The following is a 24414-nucleotide window of genomic DNA, read 5'->3' on the forward strand; positions in this document are numbered from 1 at the left end:
TTGGCTATTTTACGTGATAATGCTGTTTCCTGTCATAACTACTGGTTTACCACTAACCTCAGCAGACCACTGAACATGCTCTGATGTTCCTCTGTGGGCTGAGTAGTCATAGGTTCTTAAGCTTTTTGGCCTGCATCTGTAAAATGGAATTGATGAAGAAGCTCCTTAAAGTTACTTCCTACTCCATGCTCCATGGTATCATACAGAGGGCATTTACTTTTGTTAACAGTTACACTTTTTCACAGTCTTCAACTCGGAGAACTCTCCCATTATAGCTCTTGAACTATTATGGAAATCTACTGTGCTTGTGTCTTTGCACATTCTCCTGGTGAAAAGTCTTAGTTTTTGGTTCTGTAAAGAAGTAGCCTCTATAATCAGAATTACACATAAAATTGTAATCATCAAAGACATAATTACTGTCAATCATAAAAAAGTAACAGCCCCCTGTCACAGTACTTCTTGACCCATACTTCATTTTAATTCTAATACTCTCAATAAAATAAATTATTTCTACTTTATGAATGTGAAAATCAATATTTTTTATAGAATTTATAAAGTAAATATCTTCCTTCCTTAGGAAATGCATTATTAGCTTTCTTTTGTTATCTATTTTCACAATGTTATCAGATTTACATGCCAAGAATTCTAATTCTCATGGCCTTAGTAGAAAGGGGATGAAAATACATTCCTGAAGTCCTGTTCTCTCTAACTCTACTCCAAGCTTTCATAACAAGAAGGCTAAAGCTGTAGGTGTACAGTGACTGGGAAGTTTTATCTCTAGAAAGTGATATGGTGCCAAGGGAGACAGATGAGGGGAGAGCAGGGAGGAATTAGGAAGGGATGAGATCAGAAGTCCATGGCAGCAGAGTGGAGTGCAGGGTGGGTATTCTTTGTTGTGTATTTCTGAGGCCCACAAGCAGTAGCTGAAGAGATGAATTATGGGTCTAGGAAACATAAGGAGTTACTGTATATCCTGTTCAAAAATTTATTCTCAACCTATAGGTCTAATACAGCAGTTACTAGCTGCTGGTGAGTCTTTACATTTAAATTAATTAAAGCTAAATAAAAATTTAATGCTTATGCTTTAGTAATGTTTATGCTTTAGTAATGCAGTCAGAGAGGAACTGTAACACTCACAACATTCCAAAGGCTCTATAGCTACATGTGCCTAGTGGCGACAGAATTAGAAAGTACAGCTGTAAAACGTTTCCATATCATAGCAAATTCTATTGAACAGCACTGTTTTATAGTCCAGATTATGTAAGAAATCAACATTTAAAACTGCTGACATTTAATTGTTACTAGGGAAATATATATCACAGAGTGAGTGAGGAAGAAATATACACCGAATAGAAATATAGTTTGGCATAGACCTAAGAAATATATATGGCACAGTGCTTAAGAGCAAAGCCTGAGGGAATATATATGGGATAGTGTTTAAGAGTATAGACTTTGTACTTGAACGTTTGGGACTCAAATCCTGACTCTATAAGTTTTGCAAGGTACCTGACCCTGGGCCCAGCATTAAACACTCTGTGCCTCAGTTTCCTCATGTGTAGAGCAGGAATGATAGTAGCATAAATTTTTCAAGGCTGTTGTCAGGATTAATGTATATAAAGCTTCTACAACATTTTCAAATACATAGCATGCGATACTTAAGCGTTAGCTCTTAGTGTTCCCATTTTCTCTTTGGAGCACACTTCTATGATTTAGTCCCTATTACTAAGGAATAGACAAACCTATTCACAGGTCTGATCCTTTCTGTGTCCCCTTCCCCATGAGCCAAGCCTTTGTTTTGAGTGTTAAAATACTCTCTTGTCATCATGAGTATATGTGAGACCAAAGGTGGCCTTTCTTCTTACTTGTAGGACAGAACATCAGCTGCCTGGAGTACTGGATATGTGAGCAGACCCATCATTCCATCATGCTTCTGCTGGGCAGCCTTCGCCTGTAGGGGATGAAAAGAAGAGGGGCAGAACTCTGAGCTGAACTTAATGATATTGCTCATTTAAGAAGTTTGTAAAGTAGGTGAAGTGTGATCTGAAGCCACCTGTAATAACATACAATCTCAGTTCCTTTTAGCAACTATCTTCTGGTAGGCTTGTCTTCAGGCTCCAGACTTACATAGGAACAAGGTAACTGTGCTTTTCCACTGTTCACTCATTTATCCATCCATTCATTCACTTATTTATGGTACTAGGGCCTGGACCCAGGGTAGCTCATGCTACTCACACATTCTACCACTGAAATACACCTCTGGTTCCTTGTCCCTTGAAAGGATCCTGAACTGTCACTGTTTCTTATTTATTTCATTAAAGACAAGGAGTTTTCTAGGTTCTAAATCAGATAAAATTCAGATTTCACAGATAAGGTCAGAAATTATCATGAGAGTGACTTTCTAAAGTTAACATGAGTTAGTATCCCTTTTACTACAATGTCCATGATAGAGGCTAGTTCACAACTACAACTGGGTAAAGATTATGAAAGTTTAATTTGGAAATCGGCCAATGAGCTCTTACCAGATCTTCCTCTGGCACTGGAATCCTGGCCTTAGAGCATTCTTCACAGTTTATAGACTACCTTTGTCGGTCCATCTTGCTAACTACTATATCTCTTGCACCTACCATGACATAAGATTTGCAGAAATCATCACCAAAATTTGTTAATGAAGTCCTGACCACAGAAGGCAAGAACATGTGCTGAGACAAGGCTGAGATGTGAAGTCCATATGTTTCCCACAAGTAAGAAATCACTGACTAGTGGAAAGGTTTCTCCAGAAAATCAGTTTATTTACTAGTAATATGCAATCAGGAGACCCTTTCAAACCATTTTCAAGGAGGAACAGTAACTATTAAATTAATACTCAGCTCCTATAAAAAAGATTTCAGCATTAAACGTAGTGGTAGATTATTATGATACAATGGGAAAGTTTTGCCTAAACCAAAATATGGTAGAGAATGTTATAAAATGTTGTTTTTAATTCCTGGCAGGTAATGAATCCACAGCATTACCAATATTATCTTATTTATTTAGTGTCTTAGTCTATTTGGCCTTCTGTAACAAAATATCCTACGCTGAGTGGCTTATACACAACAGAAATTCATTTCTTGCAGTTTTAGAGGCTGGGGATTCCAAGGTGAAGGCGGAGTTAGTGTCTAAGGAGGGCCTACTCCCTGGCTTCGCAGTGGCGACTTCTCTGTGTTCTCACACTATGGACGGGGCAGAAAGTCTCTCTGGAGCTTCTTACACCTTTTATAAGAGCTCTACTTTCAGGATCACCTCCCAAAGGCTCTACCTTTAGGGATTAGATTTCAACAGGTACATTTTAGCGGGACACAAATATCCACACCACACCATCCAGGTTCTGTCACTTCAGAGCACCTTTTCCCCCTGCAGCATATGTGAAGGCTTCTGAAGAGCAACTCCTGAGGAAACCAGTGGCCCTGAAAATATGCTCAAAGGTGCTTAAAACTGAAATTAGTGTTGACATAGTTGGTGGCTACCTACTGTTAAGTTATCCAATTGCAAAAATAAAGTACTATGAATTATCCAATTTATCTTTCTCAGTTGAACATCTTACAAAAAGTACAGCCTTAATTTTTCTGTGGGTTTGAAATGTTGCCTAGACTAAACTTGTTTAAATATTAAATAAAATATGTTTTCTCATCTCCCCACAAGAAAATGTTTTTGCCTTATTGCCAGTTAATTCCAGTGGTGATGAGAGGCAACTCTGGGGTCTAAATCCAGACGTTGGAGTTTGAAACTTGGGATTTCAATAATCCTGAAATTGTGGTTGCTTGTTAAATATAATGTGGTAGGTACAAAATCATCACGTTGATTGAAACACAGATAAGAACATATAACTAATGGTATTTTTAAGTCAGAAGGAATCTTGGAGACTGTTTCACTTTCCACTTAATATCCTGAAGCAGAGAAAGATGTTATACTAGCCATTAGTGGGTAGCAGACCAGGGAAGAAAGTAAATTCAAGATTCCCAGAGCCTGACACAATAATAAGCAGAAAGTGGAAAATTGCTTCCTTTCTGTTTGTTAATCAGATCATTGGATTTACCTTCCACTGGTGTAAATGTTGTAATCGAGGCAGTCTGACCATGCAGGTAAGGATCCAACTTAACTGTGTGTGTTCAGACACCTAAAGAAATAAGATAGTATGTTAACAAAGGTGAGCAATATTTTCTTGAACATAAGCAAAACTAAAGGGTGATAGGTATTATCTTAAATGGCTAGATACACCCCAAGTCAAGGTTATTAAAAGGAGAGATAAAGGGGGTTTAGCTGTGATTCATGATAGATTTTAGGTAAAGAAGAAATTATAAAAGCTAACTGATACACCCAGCAATTTAGTGTTAAATCTTCTCTACACTACCCCAGCAAGGTATGACCAGAGTCTGCTACAACATCTCAGTGAGACGGTCATTATGTCCTGAGGAATTCAATGCACCTTTTAAAAAGTTAAGGGGGCTGGGGATTTAGCTCAGTGGTTCCAGCGCCTGCCTCGCAAGCACAAGATCCCGAGTTCAATCCCCCCATACCAAAAAAAAAAAAGGTAAGCTTATTAAGTAAACTCTGTCTCTCTCCCTGCACTCCAGGTCTTTTCTAATCAGCTTTGAAATACACTTAAAGATTGAATTCCTTAGCTCTAGAGTGATTTGAAAGTTAGGAATGATTTTACCATCCCATCATTCCAAAGGGTATTTTTATAATCGCTAGCTCCTTCTCTTCCTCCTTTTTCTTTTCTTCATCTTTTTTTCTTTTTTCTCTCTTTTCACTTTTTTTTTTAATAGAGGAGATCTAGTCAGAAAAAAAAATACTTTCCCCAATTCATTTTTATTTGAACAAAATTTGGTCAAATAACCAAGCCTAGCAACAACTGGGATGATTCTTGGGTCTAAGCCATGTTCTAACTGAGGACCTACAATTTCAGTTCTATGTATCCCACTCCTGGGTCTTGGGGATTCCTAGCTCTTCACTGATTGTGGCTTTTTTTGTATCCATATGATTTCCTTAAAAATCAGAGACTGTTGCCAATTCTGCAAAGTGGCCCCAAATGTGTTCTTTGTGGATTTTGCAAAAGGAACATAAAGGAATGGAAATGAACCAGCCCTGGCCTTTTTTATCGTCATCTGGCGTAAGATACTCTTTTTTTTTTTTTCCCCTGCAGTTACAGAGAGGGAAGAGTTGTTTTTCATGTGTTTGACAAGGAATCACTTTGAAAGTTTAGCAGGTTGCTAGGCTGAGTCTGTCATCTTTCTTCCAAGAGCCATTTGGGTTTCATTGAGGACAATGACTTTGACAGCAGTGTCCAACCAAATTGCTAACTGCTGCTATAAACAAAAAGCTATCAGACAAAAACAGTAACCCAGGATGTAAGCAAGAGGATTAGAGTTGCTTCCAATCATCAAGCAAAACACATTCCCATTAGGACTAATCCAACAAGGGCTATGTTTTGGCATGAAGGACTCTGTAATTTGTTTTTTTTGTGTGTTTTTTTAACTGAATTTGGGGAAAGGAATAAAAACAAAATAACCATGCCATGTAGAAGAGACAAGATGGCTCCTTCCCTTCATCTCTTGATCAAATGCTTAGCTTTGGTGACACGCAGAAAGCTACCACTGTGTTTCCACTAACACATATTTTCCTTGGGGTAGCTTTTTATTTGGACCTATGGTATGAAACTAACTGAATATTCTGCAGAGATATTCCTGATGTTTCCAAAATAGAGAACATCAAATTAGTCCAAATCATTCTTACATAGAAAAAGGAAGTAAAAGGTTAAAGGCAAATAATTTTTCATAATTCATCATTTATGATTATGGAAGAAAAGTAGTATTTCAGAATTTGGTTATCTTTTTAGTCAAGAAGGAAAAAGCAGGGCTGGGAATTTAGCTCAGTGGTTCCACCGCCTGCCTCACAAGCACAGGGACCCTAAGTTCAATCCCTAGTACCAAAAAAAAAAAAAAAAAGAAAAAGCAGAAATCATAGGTATGTAAATAAAGCATTTCCTTATGTTCTGAAATCACAAACAAAACAATAATAAGATCTGTTTTATCCACAGAAAAGCAAAGGTCGTGGACAATAACCTGGCTCACTGAGCATCCACAAGTCAGTGGTGACTGGGAGAAAAGAACTGAAGCCTTCTGACCCTCTATCTGTAGCAAGTGCAGTCTTCAGTTGTGTTAGTTTTGCCAGTCTTGGTTACTCCTGTTAAACAGCCTGGCATACTGTATGTGCTCAGTAAATATTTGTTGAATACGTTAACTCTATCAAAGGCTGCAGAAAGAAAAGGGCAATTCGATTTGGCAGCTAACTTCTTGATTCAAGCTGACTTCTTGAATTGCAAAAGCAATTTCAAAGGAGTGATTGAGATGGAAGCTAAATTACAATGGGATAAAGAGCAAGACTAGAAGGTGTGATATAAATACAGATGTACAAGGAACACAGCAGAATGGTCAAGAGTTCTATCTTTGGAGTGAGACTATTTGGGGTCTGAATGCCAGTTCTGCTATTTATTAGCTGAGAGACTGTGTAAGTGACTTAAAACTCTCTTTGCCTCAGTTTTACAATTAACAAAGTAAGCTTAATGATGCTATCCACTTAACAATGCTTAGAAGAATACTTAATACATAGTAAGCAGCCAGTATTATAGTTATTATTCTTGTAATGCAATTTTAATAAATACCTTGAACTTCCTATTTTGAGATGATTATAGTATACATGCAGTTGTAAGACATAACAGAGATCCCATGTACCTTTCCCCTAGAGTAGCATCTTGAACAAATATAAGTTAATATCACAACCAAGAAGCTGAATTTGATACAATCTATCTATGCTATTTAGATTTCACCAGTTTTACATGTACTTACTATGTGGAGGTATTTAGTTCTATGCAATTTTATCACATGTAAGACATTTGATTTTTAAGAATAAGGTAACTAATAGGAGGTAGTAGTAGTTATTTTTCATTGCTGGGACAAAATAGCTGACACTGGCTAATTAAAGGAGGAGAGACTTATGGAGGCTCATGGTTTCGGTGATTTCAGTCCATGGTCAGCTGGCTCCAAGGCACAAACTAGGGCAGAAGAGAATAGTGGAGAAAAGCTGCTTAATTCATGGCATCCAGGAAACAGAGAGCAGAAGAAGAGCCAGAGGAGAAGAGCCCTCAAGAGACCCACCCACAGTCACCCACTTCCTTCAACCAGGCCCCAACTTCTAATTGCACATTCAGGTATGAACTTATCAATGAATTAATCCTGTGATGAATGTAGCGATGCCAGCATCCAAGCACCGTCTCAAAGCTCCACTTCTGAAAAAAAAAGAGCCTTTTTGGAAGACATTTTTGACAAACCATAACAAGACTAGAGAGTAAAAATTTTGTTTTTTAAGGTAGGATAGATCTACTGCATGATGTACTAAGTAGGAAGAGAGCTGCTGAGGATACATGCAAGGGAAAAATTTGAAGAACAATATTCCTGAAGGAAGAAAAGGAATGGTAGCCAGCATGGGGAAAAGAAGAGATGAATAAAATGTCTTCAACTGAAATAAACTGGGGAAGTGAATATAGTTGAGGATATATCTTGTGAGGTAGGAGTGGAGAACAAAAAATTTTGAAGGGATTCATATCTAACAGGCTGTTACCTCTGAAAACAGATGGGTTCAATGGAGGTAAGAAATATACTCAACAGAATTGTTAGGTTTGAGAGGAAGTAACAAAAGAGCTTCTGAAATGTGTTGAAGAAGCAATATTCTGGGGGGTACTAAAAGGCTGATATCCTTCAGTCACTAAGATGTTCTGCTTAAATAATAACATATTTTTTAAATTTTCAGAAAAAATTCAACCACTAAATTGCATTTTTGGTTTTTTTAGTGAATAAGGAGTTTTAACAAGATTCAAAATTGCTAAACACAAAAAATTCACAAATTAAATTGTTTTAAAACTAAAAATGATATTTTTTTATACTTTACCACTGAAAGAGTAAAAAGGCAAAGTAGAGTAGAAGAAGATATTTGCAATTCTTAAACAGTATATATTAATATACAGGCCTACAAATTGATTTCATGCTTACAAATTAATAAGAAAAAAGCAGATAAACTTACGGAAATTGTCCAAATATATAAGTAATACTTACAGAATAAGATATCCAAATGACACATTAATATCAGAAAAACATTCAACTTCATTAATCATCAAAGAAATGTAAATCACATGCACTAAGTGCAAATTAAAACCACAGTACAATTTCACATTTTCAAAGAATGATTAAAGTGAAAAAATGTAAGTGTCAAGTGTAGCAAGGAGGTCTTTCAGATACCACTATGAGAATGTAAATTGGGATACCAGCTTTAGAAACTGGAATTCATTACTGCTCAACATTCACATGATCCAAGTATTCCATTTCTAGTTATATACTCAATAGAACTGTGAAAATATTCTCTACAATATATGTGCAGGAACATACTGTAATAGCTCCAAGTTCTAAACAATCCAAATTATTCACCTACAGGAGATTAAATAAATAAACAGTAGTATAATACAGGACTACTATGGGAATGAGAATTAATGAACAATTAATTATATGTATGTAACTGAATGAGTCTCATAAATATAATGTTGAGTGACGGAGGACAGATATACACTGAATGCAAAAAGTGCATGATAAATCTGTTTATATAACATTTATGTGGGTTTTTTTTTTGTTTTTGGTACCAGGGATCAAACTCAGGACCTTGCACTTTCGAGGCAGGTGGAAGAACCACTGAGCTAAATCCCCGGCCCTGTTTACATAACATTGACAACAGGTCATCTTAGGGGAGAGGATGGTGATTCGAGAGGGGAATGCAGGTGTTCTGGGCACTAGTTACATGGATGTGTATAGCTTATGAAAACAGGAAAAACTAAAAATATGAATATAAAAAATGAATCTAATTAAAAAACTCAAAAGAAATGATAAATATTAGACCTCATATAGGTGAAGAAAGAAGAATAGAACTAGAAAACAGAATAAAAAGAAAGGACTATAAAGGAATAGAGTGTCCCCAAATCAAAGCCAACTCCAGACCCTTTCAACACTGTTAATAAGGAGAATGGCCTCTCATGGATGATGAAAGATAGAGATACAGAGCTGCACTGTGCTGGACTCCCTCACTCCATCCTTACTCACACTGGCCCCAGCAGGTTTCACCTCGCCACAGCACTAAAACTTCTCGGTCATGACCATCAATGCTCACAGCAGAGGAGAAGGTGTCCTCTTCCTGACATACTCAGCTTCATATGACACAACTTACTACTTCCTGCACCGTGATATATTTCCTTCAGGTGGAACCCCAGACACTGAACGACTAGTTTTTCTCCACAGTTCATCTGTTTCTCTTTTCAGTCGCCTACTGTTTGTACTTTCTTTTGTGCCTGACTTCATCATACTGGCAACACTCAGGTTTCAGGGCTGGGTTCTTTACTTTTGTTCTTTTGCCCTTTGTAATTTCAGCTCAACTCACTGCTTCAAATACAATCCATAAAATGGATGACTACGGAATTCATACTCCAGCCAGGCTTCTCGGATGAACTCCAGACTCATGTATCGAACTACGTATTCAGCATGTATGTGGATATCTACCGGACATCTTGAGCTCAACACAGCTGCAACAGAAATCCTGAAACTCTACCCTAGGATGTAATAAAGATACATTCTTACTTTTAATGCAGTTTAATTTATAAAGGTTTTTCTTTATATTTAGTAAATTTGAATCTTGTCAAAAATCCTTAGAGACTAAAGGAAGCAAAAAATGCAATTAACTGCTTGACTCATAGCTGTCTCATCTCTGAGGATGGAAACTGTCCTTGCAGTAGTTTAGGGAAAAACTCTGGGCCACTCTGTGCTTCTCTTTTCTCAAATTCCATATCCATGCTACCTGTAAGTCTTACTGTGCCCAATTATAAAATATATTCGGGACCTCACCTCTCTTCACCCCTTTGGCCACAAGTGTAGCCTAGACACCATCACTTTCCTCTGGCATCCTGTATGAATTTCCTCAGTCATCTCTGCTTCGGCCCCAGCTCCCGTACAGACTACTAATAACATAGCAATTAAGGTGCCACAGGTTAGATCACCTCTTTGTTAAAATCCTTACTTTTTCTTTTCCCTAGAGCAAAAGGCCAAGTCCAGTCATGGTCTATGAAACTCAGCACAATCCTCTTTCCCATTCAACACCGTTATCTCTGCGACTCAAAACTCCCTCTGGCATCTCCTCTTTTGCTCCTGTTCTCTGATATTCCCTAAAAACACCAGTGCACTCCCACTTCAGAGGCTTTGAAATGACGCTTTTCTCTGACAGAACTCTCTCCCCAGAGGTATTCACCTGGCTAACTTCCTCACCTTACATTTGATCAAGTGTTATCTCATCGTGGGGGCTCGTCTAGAACACATTATTTGAAATAGCAATCTATTTCTAATTCTCCTAATGTTTCCCCTATCTCTTATCAGCTTTCAATATACTTTATATTTGGCTTACTTATGGTTATTTATTTTGTTACTCTAACAGAATGTAAGTGCTAGTGTGGCAAATATTTTGGTCTGCTTTATTCATGATATAACTTAAGTGCTTAGCACAACACTTAGGATATAGTAAGTGCTCACTGAATATTTGAGAAACAAATGCATGGATAAAATTAAAGCCTTAGTAATAGGAAATACTTAAATAAAATGTGGCACGTAATAGAAAATGTGGTGTAATGGCATGGTGTATAACAAAAGAAATGAGATAGATTTATATATATAAATACAGATCACAAAAGATACGATTCTATGAAAAATGAAAACTGAGAAAAGTAGCATACTTCACCACTTATAAAAATTTCTAAACAACGAATCCAAAAAATTTTTATATTCTTTATAGAATTATAAGTGCATAATATGAGTCTGTGGAGGCCAGAGATTTAGCTCAGTGGTCTTGCTGCCTGCTGTGCAGGCCCAAGGACCAGAGTTCAATCCCTGGTACCAAAAACAACAACAACAACAACAAAATATGAGTTTGTGGAAAATAAATGCAAAAATATGAGCTAGACCGATATATACCAAAAACTAGATTTGAGTTGCCTAGGAGTAGAGAAAAGAATGTAAGGAGGAGAGGCAAAGGAAATATGCAAGGCAAAGAATTAAAAGGGCCATCAGGGCCAGGGATTTAGCTCAGTGGTGCTGCTGCCTGCCTCGCAAGCACAGGGTCCTGAGTTCAATCCCCAGTACCGCCCCCCCCCAAAAAAGGGGCCATCAACTTCATCTATAATTTTATAATTTTATATAAGGAAGTCAAAGCAAATATGACAAGATCTTTATATCTTCGATATGAAGACTTGAATGTTTAATATATCACTGCATTTCATCACATTTTAAAGAACTTTCAAAAATATTTAATTAATAAAAAGAATACAGGAACCACTAATTCCAAAAGATATAGCTGCTAAGTATCAATCACAGCCAGTCAACCAATTACCTGGTTCAGTAATTCCTGGATCAAATCTCCAAGATATTTTCAGTGTCCCATAGGATTTTATCATTTCTCATATAAATGTTGTCTTCCCAGGAATCAGGTCCTATAAGTTTTAGTTGGGACACTTGGAAGACTATTCAGACTCACAAATTCCCATTTATTGTTTCCTCTCGGAAACTAGCAATTTCACGCTGAGTTATTTTTACTAGACTCTTATCATCCCCATGACAAATCCCCTTAACAGGAACCTTGTTTAGGGATCTGATTTTAATTAAAAGAACTCTGTATCAGTAACAAGCTCCCACTCTCTTCAGCTGGTCTGCCTCCTGCTAGTACTTGTATTTGCCAATAAATGTGTGTAGACTCTTTGGGTTCCTGAACTTATTCTTTATCTAGGACTTCCAAAGCTAAATAAGTTTCTCCTATCAACTTCCTGACTTAAAAAGTATTCCTATCTAAATTTTGTTGCTTATTGTGTATACATGTATGTGCATATCATTTTTGCTTTACTTGTAGCATTATATTAATCTATTTTGCTAGGCTATACTGTGAAATAAACAGCCTCCTAATTTAAGTGAAGGAGTGGTCTCTTTTTGGAATACATCTCCATGCCTGAGGAAAAAGGACAAGAGAACTACAACAAATATGGAATGGCTTTTAAAGGTTCTGCTTGAACATATGCAAATGATAAAGAGAACTACAGAAAATTATCAAATCACAAAGGTAAACAAGAGAAAGGAAGAAAGGAAACAAAGTACAAAACAACCAGAAAACAAGTAATAAAATGGCAGTGGTAAGCCCTTGCCTATCAATAATAACCTTGAATGTATGGATTAAATTCTTTAATTGAAAGACACAGAGTGACTGAATGGATAAAAAGCAAGATTCAACAATATGCTACCAACAGGAGAACCACATGAGCTTTAAGGGCACACTTGGGCTGAAAGTAAAAGGACAAAAGAAGATATTCCATCAGGATTCCGCTTGGACAAGGTATACATCACACCCCACTCGCCTTCTACTGACTAAGAGAAAAGTCATACGGACAATCCCAACGTTGGTGCTGTAGAAAGAGAAGCTTCTCATACAGGATGCACTGTCAATCACAAGGCACTGGGTGAGGACGTACAGCCTGCCTACATAAAGCTTAGTAAACGACTGCTTTTAGACCACATCTGGCCTATGGAGTCTTTTTGTTCAGCCCCTGGGCTAAGAACGGTTTTTTACATTTTATAATGAGGAGAAAAGGAAAAAGGAGAAAGAGGAGGAGGAAAAGGAGAAAACAATGGTAAAGAAGAAGGAGAAAGTTAGGAAGCGAAGAGGTGTCTGGTCATGGTGGTACATCCCTATAATTCTAACACTTGGTAGGCTGTGACAGGACAGTTGCCATGAGTTCAAGGTCAACCTGGGCTACACAGTGAGGCTGTGTCTCAGAAAACAAAACAAAACAAAACAAAACAAAACAAACAGAAGAGGTGGTGGTAACTGTAGTGGTGATGGAGACCACATGTGATCTGATTTCTACTCTTACAGGAAATGAAAATGAATAATTGTGAACAATAACAATCTACCACACATATCTCCCTCAAATTAGCTAGCTTGAGGGAAAATAAGGGAGCTGATTTGTCCAGACCTTGATGGTAAACAGTTGGTTTTTTTTAAATAAAAGCTATCTTTTTAGTAAGTTTCTATTTTAAATTTGCCCCAGGAATTTAAGCCCAACAAAATAATGAAGGTTTTTTTCTCTTTTGTATTACATCAAAATTTAAAACTTTTCTGCATCAAAAAATACAATCAAAGGAGTGAAAAGGCAAGCTACAAAATGGGAAAAATATTTGCAATGGTAGCTATTCAAAAGTTAGCAAATAACAAAGAAGACATTTCAAAGAAAATAGAAGTAAAGATAGTGGAAGTAATGAAATAGACCACAAAGATACAGCAGAGAGCTCTACAAAACCAAGTTTGTTCTCTAAAAAGATTCTAAGTGTCCTCTAGCAGCACTCATCAAGGAGAAACAAAAGAAGGGCATTTCAAGGAAAATAGTCCATAAAAAGAATTGGTATTGATAAAATATCAGCTTTCCAGTAAAATTAATTTTAGAAAACATCTATCACTATAGATATATATCTATCACTATAGACCAGCATCCTCAAACTTGCAGACTTTCCTGATGAGATCTGTGAATGTGTTGGAATTTGTAAATTCTGCATATTTCAGTCTTAAATGTGGAAATAAAAACTTGGAAAAGTTTTTGGAGATAAAGGAAACTTAGGTGGATTAAAACACAGCACTTAAAACCACCATCTGAAAAAGTTAAGTACAGCATGGGATTCAAAATATGTAAAGAACTTCTACAAATCAACAAGAAACAATTTCAAAATAGGCAAAAGATATGAAAAAATAATTCACAGAAGAAAACTAAAGAGTTAAGAAAAATATTTAACTTTACTATATTTTAGGAAAATGCTGAGAGTCAATCCACTATAATAGCAAAAATAAATATCTAATAACACACCAATATTACTGGAAATTAGACCAACAGGAATTCTCTTGTAAATCAGAATCCAGTCTCACATAAGTCAGAATCTAATCTTCTGAGTAATCTGGCAACATCTATACATCATACATCCTAATGATTCAGCTGCTAGGTATATATACCTAAAGAAAATCTTGCATTTGTGCATAAAAGGCATTTCCAAGTATGCCCACTGTAATATGGTTTGCAGGAACAAAATGTTGGGGAAAAAAAAGTCAAGATTCTTAGCCAGGAAAATGGGTTAATAAGTTGTGACAGAGCCAGACAATGGAATATTGTATTAAAACAAACAAGTCTCCAGCCATGTAACATGGAACCAAATCATACAGATGCAGGAAGATAGGCAGCATGATGTCATTTACATAGTCTTAAAAATGAAAAAGAAATAATATAGATTATTTATGGCCACATTATATGCAATAAAAATATAAACATATGTGGGAATGATAATGTCAATATCATGGTTATAACCGAGGAAGCAGGGAGAAGAATGGGATTAGAGTGAGCTATACAGAAAGTTTCTATTATATTTGCAATGTTTCTTTTTTTCTAAAAAACAAAAACAGAAAGCAAGTCTACCAAAAAGTCAGCATTTCAAAAGGCATTTACATTTATACTTTCTGAATGATTGAAATATTTCTTTAGCAGCCTCCAAATGAAAAAAAAAAAGTCTACAAGAAACTCTTCTGAAAATATTTTATTTTATTTTATTGCAATCCTAGGGCCTCATGCTTGCTAGGCAAGCACTGTGCCACTGAGCTACACACCTAGCCCTGAAAATATTTTATTATTGAGGATAAGAAGAGGCATTGTCATTAATTTGATTTCAATCTTTCAATCCTACTTTACCTTTATCTAAATCCTTTACAACATCAGGGAGCCTGGTGGGGCAGTACAGTATATGTTCAGTAGGGTAGGGTGATAAAAAATTAGCATTCAAAGAGGACGATACATCATTTTAGTTAAATGCTTATTATAGAGATTAAGAGGGGTATTCAGAAAACTTAAGTAACTTGTGCGCTGTGTTACAATGAAGAAGAGATGATAGTGACATTGAAGCCAAATGTATCTGGTTCTGAAGCCTACACTTTTCCACTCTCTCTCTGATAGAAATCTGTACCCCCCAGCCCCCACCCCCACAGTACTGGGGATTACACCAGGGCCATTGCATTGAGCTATATCCAGAACTCTTTTCTTTTTTTTGGAAACATGCTATCATTAAATCACTAAATTGCCCAGAATGATTATGATCCTCCTGCCTCAGCCTCCCAGAGTGCAGAACTCTTCTTGAAGGCATAATCAAGCTATAACCTGTTCCTCTGACAAGGATGGAGCCAACAAAAACACTGCAACTTGTTCATCAGGTCACACAAGGTAATGATCTAGGCTAGAAGTGGTACTAGGGTACTAGTGGAAACTTTGAAGAGTTGGTTATATAATCATTTTTCTAACTTCTCATCATTTACCCCATAGGCCATTTAGATCCTTTCTTCTCCCAGGAACATTTGAGATAATGTCAAGTTTACACATAAATCCCCCCAGTTCATTACTCTCTGCAGACATTTCTTTGCTCCTTTCTACTATGAGTTAAATATACACCCATTCTTGATATCTAACAATTTTGAGTTCAACAAACAAGAACACATATTCAAATATGATTCCCAGATTACCAGGATAAATGAGGACAACAGAGATTCTGTCCACTTTGGGGCCTTAGTTTTACCTTCTAAGAGAAGGAACAATGAGTTAGGTATAACTGCAGCCAGTTCCTTTGGCCCTCGTTCAGAAACTGATCTCCCTGTCATCCTCTTTTATTTACTATTATTATTGATTTTAGTTTCCTGGGAAACAAAACGTAACTCTAACTAGAGAACAAGGCCACGTTCCAGAACTGCAGAGTCCATCCTCCTCCCTGGACTGTTTTGGACTTTCTATAACATTATGTCCGATGGTCTAAACTGTCCTTTTTCCTGGCCTAGGCAGAAAGCTAGCGCCTAAAGCTCCATCTTCCACTTTTTATCTTCCATCTGTACGGTGATTAGATCACAAGGAAAGTAACAAGAAAGGATGAGGAGATCTGTACCTCAGAGATATCTGTGGCACTCAGATTGGATCTGCACTTGGGCCTGGTGGATATTAAAATCCATTGACTTCGGCATTCAGATAGAGACCTCTGCCAAACACACAAAGATTCTCTCTCCCTCCCTCTCCTCTCCCTCTCTCTCTCTCTCTCTCTCTCTCTCACACACACACACACACACACACACACACACACACACACAAACCCTCTTAGAAGAGAGTCTATAAAATTTCCCACATATGGCAAACATATTTTAGGGGAAGCACCATGACTATAGGCCAGTGGGAGAGAAAGACAAAGAAAATAATGAGAAAAATCTTCAATACATCTAAACTGTTCAAGTCAGAATGCTAAGAATGAATGTAAAGGATGGGAGATGAACATTATTGGTAAAATCAGCATTATAACACAGTTAAATTCTTTCCCTACTGCACATCATTACCAGGACTTTTTCTGATCTAAAAGAATAGCACATGGGAACACTATCTTTATATTCTAGCAGTAAATACACTGTAAAATACACATGTAAATTTAAAAATACAAAAGAGTAATAAATGTAAAAATAATTTAACATAGAAGAGGGAGATCATATGTGGGATCTAAAAAAATCAAACTCATAGAAGCAGTAATAATAGGAAATAATATTTTTCTTTAACTCACAATTTAAAAAATTCTTCACTTTACTTACAAATAATTGTGTGTATATGTGTGTGGGATACAGACGTAATTAATGTAATTAACTGGCACTGACTTTCAAAACTTTAAGAATAATTATTTTTCAAATTCCTATCCTCTCTGTAACATATCTCATGATCAATTAAAGGCTTAAATGTACAACAAAATTCTCAATATAAGGAAACTGACAAAAACACTTTATAAAATGTGAATACGCGATCTCTGAGTTATCTGTCCTAAGAACTGATTTATCAAATTCTTCAAAACAAAACCAGAAAAAAATTTCTTCAACATCTGCTTTAAAGAATTATTGACGAAGGTAAGGCTGGGGATGCAGCTCGGTGGTACAGCACTTGCCTAAGGAATTATTGATGAAAGTGAAACTGATCATGTGGACACAAAATAAACTGATGATGAAAACACCTTCACGGTTTAGTGCAAGCAATGGTAGTCTAATGCTTTTTGAGACTTCACTGCTGAAAGCCTTTCTAGCTAAACAGATTAGATTTTTTGTGTGAGGGCATGAGAAAAGTACGCATGCATTTTTTTTTTTTTTTGGTACTGGGGATGGAACTCGGGACCTTGGGCTTGTGAGGCAGGCAGTGGAATGCATGCGTTTTTGATAGAAAGATAACTGCCACTCAGGGAATGGACTGCCATTCTGTAAGAGCAGGAGAGGAGAGAAGGCCAATTCAATTGTCCAGGCAAGAAATAATGCAGGCCCCCTTGAGGTTGGCTGGGCTCCCTATTGTCCGTCCACCAGCAGCTGCTGAGGCAAAGGCAGGGGCCAGGTTGGCAGGCAGGGGCAGAATAAGGTTCTCACCGCATGAGTGTTTCTCCCAAAAGTGATGCCTTAGGAGGAAAATAAAGAGTCCTGGATTGCTCAAGGCATGTAACTTCAGGTAGCCAGTTAAGAAGTTATATGCGTAAAGAGCATTTGTGAAATGCATGCTTCCACAGCCTGGGAAGTGCCATGTGGCATTCCCTGAGTCTAGAGAAGCCTGGCCCAGGTAAATGGTGGATCTGGTGGAGTAACAGTCATCTCTATACCTTTAATCACCAGTAAAAGAAAGATAACATCTGTGTCTGTTCTGATGATGAACAAAAAAGGCACACATATGAAAGGGCTGAGTAAAACTAATTTAAAAATATTAGTTTTCCAATAAATATGGCTTCCAACTCTTTTTATAAATCTAAAAATGGTGATTATTTTCTGTCCCCATTTTTGGAAATTTCATAAGTTGATCACTTCATATTATTTGAACTGATACTATAAAAAAGTCAAAAGATAACAAGTGTTGACAAAACATGGGAAAAAGGAACTCCTCTTTGCTGCTAGTGGGACTATAAATTAGTATAGTCATCATGGAAAATGGTATGGAGATTGCAAAGAAAATTAAAAATAGAAATACCACACAAACCCACCATGGGTATATATCCAAAGGATATAAAATCAGTATATCAAAGAGATGTTTGCACTCCCATGCTTACTGTAGCTTTACTCACAATAACCAAGATATGGAATCAGCCTATGTCAACCAACAGACGAATAGATAAAGAAAATGTGGCATAAATATGCACACACAATAGAATACTATAGAATACAGTCTTAAAAAAGAAGGAAATCCTATCATTTGTGACAACATGGATGAACTTGGAGGAAATTAAATTAAGTGAAATAAATGAGCCATAGAAATATCAATACCATATAGAGCACAGGTGGGATCTAACAAAAATTGAACTCACAGAAGCAAAGAGTAAAACAGTGGTTATTAAGGGAGGGTGGTGGGAAAATGGAGAGATGTTGGTCAAATGATACAAGATATAACATTACAGTTAGAAGGAGAGTTTGCAAAGTCTATTGCATACCACAGGACTATAGTCGACAACAATGTACAAAAAGAGTAGATTTTAAGTGTTCTCACCACAAAAATGTGAGGTAATCAATATGTTCATGAGCTTGATTCAGCCATTCTGCAATGCATACATAGACCAAAACATCATGTTGTGTCCATAAATATATATAAGTTTTATTTGTTAGCTAAAAAAGCAGGACATGGTCAAGACTAAGCATCTCTTGTAGTCAAAAAGACTGAGGAAGCCTTTCAGGCTGGTTTTATGGAAAAAAAAATATGAAATGTAGGCAAAATGAGCACTTCTGCTGGTGAACTATCAGAATTCCTGATAACACAGCTCAGTCAGGGGTGGCAGCAAAGGCAACTGCAAGGGAGCCTCAGCCTGGCACTGAGGCCACTGAGGAGGCAAGCACCTGCCGGTCACCACTGCGCTGCACTCTGTGACCTGTGGCCACAGCCTTCCCAGAATCAATGAGCTTGTGAGGCACCTGGGCACCATTCAAGTGGCCAGTGAGTTTCCTTATTCCTTATCTATGAGAGGGATATGCAAAGTCTTTCATATTGTGGGTCACTCTTCCATAACTGCTCTTTTGTACAACAGTGTACCATACAGAAGAAGAACATCAATTACTGAGTCTTAGATGCTTATAGAGGTCACTGCCAAAAACCCTTTACAAAGGAAAACACATCCATAATATGTTAACATTATAATATGGTAATTATTTCCGGAGGAGTAAGTTTAAGGTACAATGGTTGAATGTGACTATAAATGGGCTTTTAATTTTTACTTTAAAAAGCCATCTGGCAAGGGGTGACTTTGTGAAGATTGATATATTCAGTCTAAAAAATAAGAAAATATGTATTTGTGGTTAGGAATGCAATTTTTTTAGAAATAGCATCAAATAAGGATCAGGATAGAGTTTGTATCAAAACAGCTTAGATGGAATGAAGAAGATGTGCTTTGCAAAATGCATTAGGTGACTCAAAAGATGACTCTGATGATAACCAGCTTTTCCTGTCAGAGAGAATGCAAAGAGTTTGAATAAAACTATTTTGTGAAATATGAGAGATACACTCCTTTTAGAGAGAAAGTGAGAATACTTCTAAGGTAGGATGACTGAGACTGAGAGAACTGGAAACAACTAACCTGAAGAAGGCAAAACCTACAGGGTAGGATAGTACATATGAAACGTCTCCAGTATGTGAAGAGCAGATGTGCAGAAGAGTTGATTTGCTGTCTATTTTTAGAAAGCAGATGTTAAATGAATGGATGGAAATTATAGAGAGGTAGATGTTTGCTCCATGTAAGTACTTTACAGCAATTAGAGCTGTCCAAATTGAATTTGAAAAGTCATGTGTAAGTAAATTTTTCTTGACCAACTGTAAAAACAAAACAAAACAAAACAAAACCCTTGGGGTAAATTATCTTTATAGGCCTTTGAATGAGTATATTCTAGTATTTTATCAAAAATATCTACATGCTGGCAATGAGCTTAAATTGATAAACTTCATTTATTTTTGAAGATAACTCTTTTCACTTAGTGTGTGTATGTGCGTGTATGTGTAGTGCTGGAGATCAAATTCAGGGCATTGAGCACGCTAGGCAAACAGTCTACCTCTGAACTGCATCTCAACTCCATAACATATATTTTAACCACTTGCTTTGTATGAATCATTACATTAAGTTCTGTGGGTAAGAAACATATATTAAAATAATGATAGATGCTTATGATTAAGGAAAGTCATTCTTCTGCTACAGGTTAAAGTAAATATGTAGTGAGGGCACGATTCAGTTAGAATTTGTGCCTTATTTGCTAAGGTGTCTCTTAGTTGTCCTGTATCAGGGCCAGACTATTTGCCTGTCCAAGAATAAACTGACTCATTCATAGAGAAGGTATGAGTCAATATTTTGGCTTTGTTCTAAAGCCTTTCTTGGCTTGGCCACTAGACACTGGGATTTTGTTTTCCAATTTCCCAGCTTATTTTATCAAATCTTTTCAAAAACTATTATACAATGAATGAACAATGGGAATCATCCAAAAGGTCTTCCAAATACATACTCAATAAAGCAACACTGGAATTATATAAAACTACTGATCACTATATCTTATTCTTAACCAAAAAGATTAGTCAATAGCAAGAAGTCATCAGATTAAATGCAACCCAATATAGAAAAACAATTGCAAGTTTAGAATTATTGATGAGATGTAACTTTTCAATAGATGAAGAACTATAAATTTACTAATAGTGGAAAAATAGTTGAAAAATACTATTGAAATATGAAGATACCTAATGATATGAATACAGATAAGAGATTAAAATATGAAGATACCTAATGGTATGAATACAGATAAGAGATTAAAATATGAAGATACCTAATGATATGAATACAGATAAGAGATTAAAGTGGAATAATCACATTCAATGAAGTCATGTTCAATTTTTAAAAGCCATGACAAAGAGCTGTGTGAACCACTGAAATTTTCCTTCAAATCATCTGAAAATGAAAATTTTCTCAGTTGTAATTTGAGAAGCTAACCTGAGACTGTTGAAAAAGGATGCTTTTCTCTGGGTTTATGCCGCAGGCTAGGAGAGCAGCAGTCATGTCAAAGATGCTCTGCCGAAGGGCAGTGGGGTCTTGGGGGACAGTGAGGGAGTGGAGGTCAACGATGCTGTAAAGCACCATGTTGTACTTGTCCTGTAATTTCACCCAGCTCTCAATGGCTCCCAGGTAATTTCCCAGGTGGAGGATTCCTGTAGGCTGAATGCCAGAAAACACTCGCTTCGTGCTGTCTTTCTGGAAAAAAGGAAAACAAACATATTTGCTTTTGAGGCAGAATTCAGGGTCCCTATGTTCATGTTACCACAGCCATGATAGCTAATCCTATTTTTGCAAATTGCAATTTGATAGTCATCATTATCATGCATTTTTTGGCCTACTTTTTCCAAATCACTACTAAACACAGAAAATGACAATAAAAAATTGTTTTTGCACTCAAAATCTTCCATGCACAAAAGATACATAAGAAGGCTGCACTTATGAAAATAAAAGTAAAGATTCATGCGCCAACAGAATCATGACCAGTGTCAAAAGATGAAGTTTAGGGTACAGGCAGCAGTCCCCAGGAAGAAAAGATGATCCTGTAATTCTGGTGAAAAAATGATTCTGTAATTCTGGCAATCAATGAAAAAGGATTCCGACATAGAATCAGATTACATTAGACATCAAAAGAACCTCAAACGTTTTTCATGTGATTACACTTATTTTGCCATTAAGGAAATGAAGGCCATAGCATTAGGGATAAAGGTTACTTCTAGGTAGTTATGTTTTAAAAAAATAATTACTAATATTAATTTAAGGTACAGAGTCTTGAGCTCAAAATCAGGAAACATATCAGTGTGATAAAACGATACAGTGAATGCATACATTTTAAAAACATCACAGTAAAAGACACCTTGCCATGAATCCCCATCAAAATACCCTCTTCGCTTTGAACACATTTATTGCACCATTCTTGCTATTTCCTGAAGAGGATGTGGGGAATCCTCTTTTGTGAATGTCTTTAAGAAGTGTAAGTATTAAGAATGTCTTTAAGAAGTTTAAGAATGCTGCTGCTGAGTGCCATCCAAGGGAAAGGAAGACTTGCCAAAATCGTCAAAATGTGTCCTCATCCACATTATGCTCTGGATTTGGCACTGTGTGACTTCTGGCTCTTCTTAAAAGTCAAAATGATCATGAATAATAAACGTTTTGAACTGATTCAGAACATGGAGGTGGTCAGGAGAGTGCTATTAAAGACACTCATGAAATAGGACTTCCAGAACTGCTTCAGAAAGTAGCAAGAATGATAAGTGTGTTTGAAGGTAGAAGGAGTATTTTGAAGGGGATTAATGGCAATGTGTCTTTTACTGTAAAACTTTTTTTGAAAAATTTGAACACTCACTATATATTTTCTCTTTTTTTCCACTACCGGGAATTGAACTCAGGACCTTGCACTTGGGGACAGGCACGATGCCTCTGAGCTACATCCCCAGCCCCTCACCATATATTTTCATCATACCTCATACATTTTATTTTGAATACTATTTTTGATAATATTTAACTTTTCTATACTTCACTTCTATAATGTCCTTTAAATTTTGATAAAATCATACTTAGTTTTTCATTTCTTCAAAAGGAATCTTTAATTCTGTACAACTTTATAAGTTATAAAAGCAGTTTTTGTCATTTTCCTTTTGGATTATATTTTCTAGTACTGAAGTTATAATAGGAAAATAAGAAAAAATGCAATATCAGGTAAAAAGTGCTATTTTTCTCCCAAATGATTTAAAAATTCTACAGTAAAAGTATCAGTAAATGTGCTGAAACTTAAAAGTTCTGCAAAAATAAAATGCATCATCATTTTAACAATCATCACAGCAGAATATTAGTAACATTAGCCTTAACTGACTAGACAACTACTATGCTCCTAGTATTTATACTTAGGGCCTTATATATATTAGTATACTTAAACCTTACTATGCCCAATATGATAGGTGCATTATTATCTCCAATTCCCAGGTGAGAAAACTGAGGATCACAGATCTGAACAGATTGCCTGTGATCACACTGCTAGTAAATAGTGGAAGTGGGATTTCAAGACAAATGTCGCTGACTTCAAAAGCCATGTGTGCCCTCTTTATACCTACCATGTTTTGCTTAGCCATCATCTATTCAGAGTTTACATTTGGCATATTTCACAACTTGCAAAATAAAGTTACAGGGGAAATAAAGTACCAATCTTATATACATGCCTTTGTGTATTATGTGACAAATTTCTATAGTGTGTGTGTGTGCGTATATGTCATAAAGTATGTATGCATATCTTCAACTATACTACTATGTGGTGAACTATTCTTAAGTATGTAATGACATATCCTTTCTACTACCAGTTCCTGTAGCTGCACTTCCTTTTATTTGTAGCTACTGTGTTGGATCTGAGGTACAATCTAATGGTTTAATTTCATCTCTTTATTAAAGACATCTCATGATTATTGGCTCTTTTTACTTCTGTAAGAATATATTCAAGTTATTTTGCCTATTTTACTCAGATTGTATTGTCATTAATTGATTTAAGGATTTGCATATATTCTAGATACTAATATTTTGTCAGTTACATGTATAAGAAATATATTCTCTCATCCTTTGGCTGTTTGTCTTCTCTTTATGTTGCCCTGTGAGGAAGGGAAGTTCTTAATTTTACCAAATATATAATTTGGAAAACAAGAGTTTGATCTCATAGGAGAAATCCTTCAACATCAGGAGATCACAAAGATATGTACAATAAATATACACACATATACATATACAAACCATGTACATGTGTGCACATGCTTAAGTTTTGTCTTTCGTGTTTAAGTCTGTATCCAGGTGAAATTTTTGCATATGACCTGAGGTAGGCATTCAATCCCCACCACCCAGACACCTAATACGGATATCTCATTGTTCTAACACCATTTATTGAAAAGACTTTGGAAGGTCCTTGCTCCAGAATGTCATCTCTGCCATAAAAAGATTGCTGTATGAAGAATATGGTAAGGACCTCTTCTTTCAAATTTATCTCATTGGTCTATTGGTCTATATCTACAACAGAATCATACTGCTTTTTAATAAGTTCCAGGACCTGGTGGATTGAATCTTTTTCTCTTCTTTTCTTCCAGAGTATCTTACCCATCCTTGGCTCTTTATTCTTACCAATACATTTTGAAGTCATTTTGTTCATCTC

The 24414-nt window shown here is 36.4% G+C and overlaps 1 protein-coding gene across 3 annotated transcripts in view; it reads right to left on the reverse strand.

The window, feature by feature from the left end:
- Wars2 (tryptophanyl tRNA synthetase 2, mitochondrial) overlaps nucleotides 1-24414 on the reverse strand; it is an 82490-nt gene that overhangs the window by 11829 nt on the left and 46247 nt on the right. For 2 of the 3 annotated variants that reach the window (XM_004853831.4, XM_087213320.1), the window contains 3 exons: nucleotides 21189-21446; nucleotides 4073-4153; nucleotides 1863-1948 (listed from right to left, as the gene is read on the reverse strand). In XM_004853831.4, the coding sequence (XP_004853888.3) occupies nucleotides 1863-1948; nucleotides 4073-4153; nucleotides 21189-21446 (425 nt within the window). The remainder of the gene's footprint in view (nucleotides 1-1862; nucleotides 1949-4072; nucleotides 4154-21188; nucleotides 21447-24414) is intronic. The other variant, XM_087213319.1, reaches the window with a different exon arrangement.

Source organism: Heterocephalus glaber, unplaced genomic scaffold (assembly GCF_053883595.1).
Source record: "Heterocephalus glaber isolate CG9 unplaced genomic scaffold, H.glaber_assembly_v1.0 deba00001442, whole genome shotgun sequence".
NCBI classification, from domain to species: Eukaryota; Metazoa; Chordata; class Mammalia; order Rodentia; family Bathyergidae; genus Heterocephalus; species Heterocephalus glaber.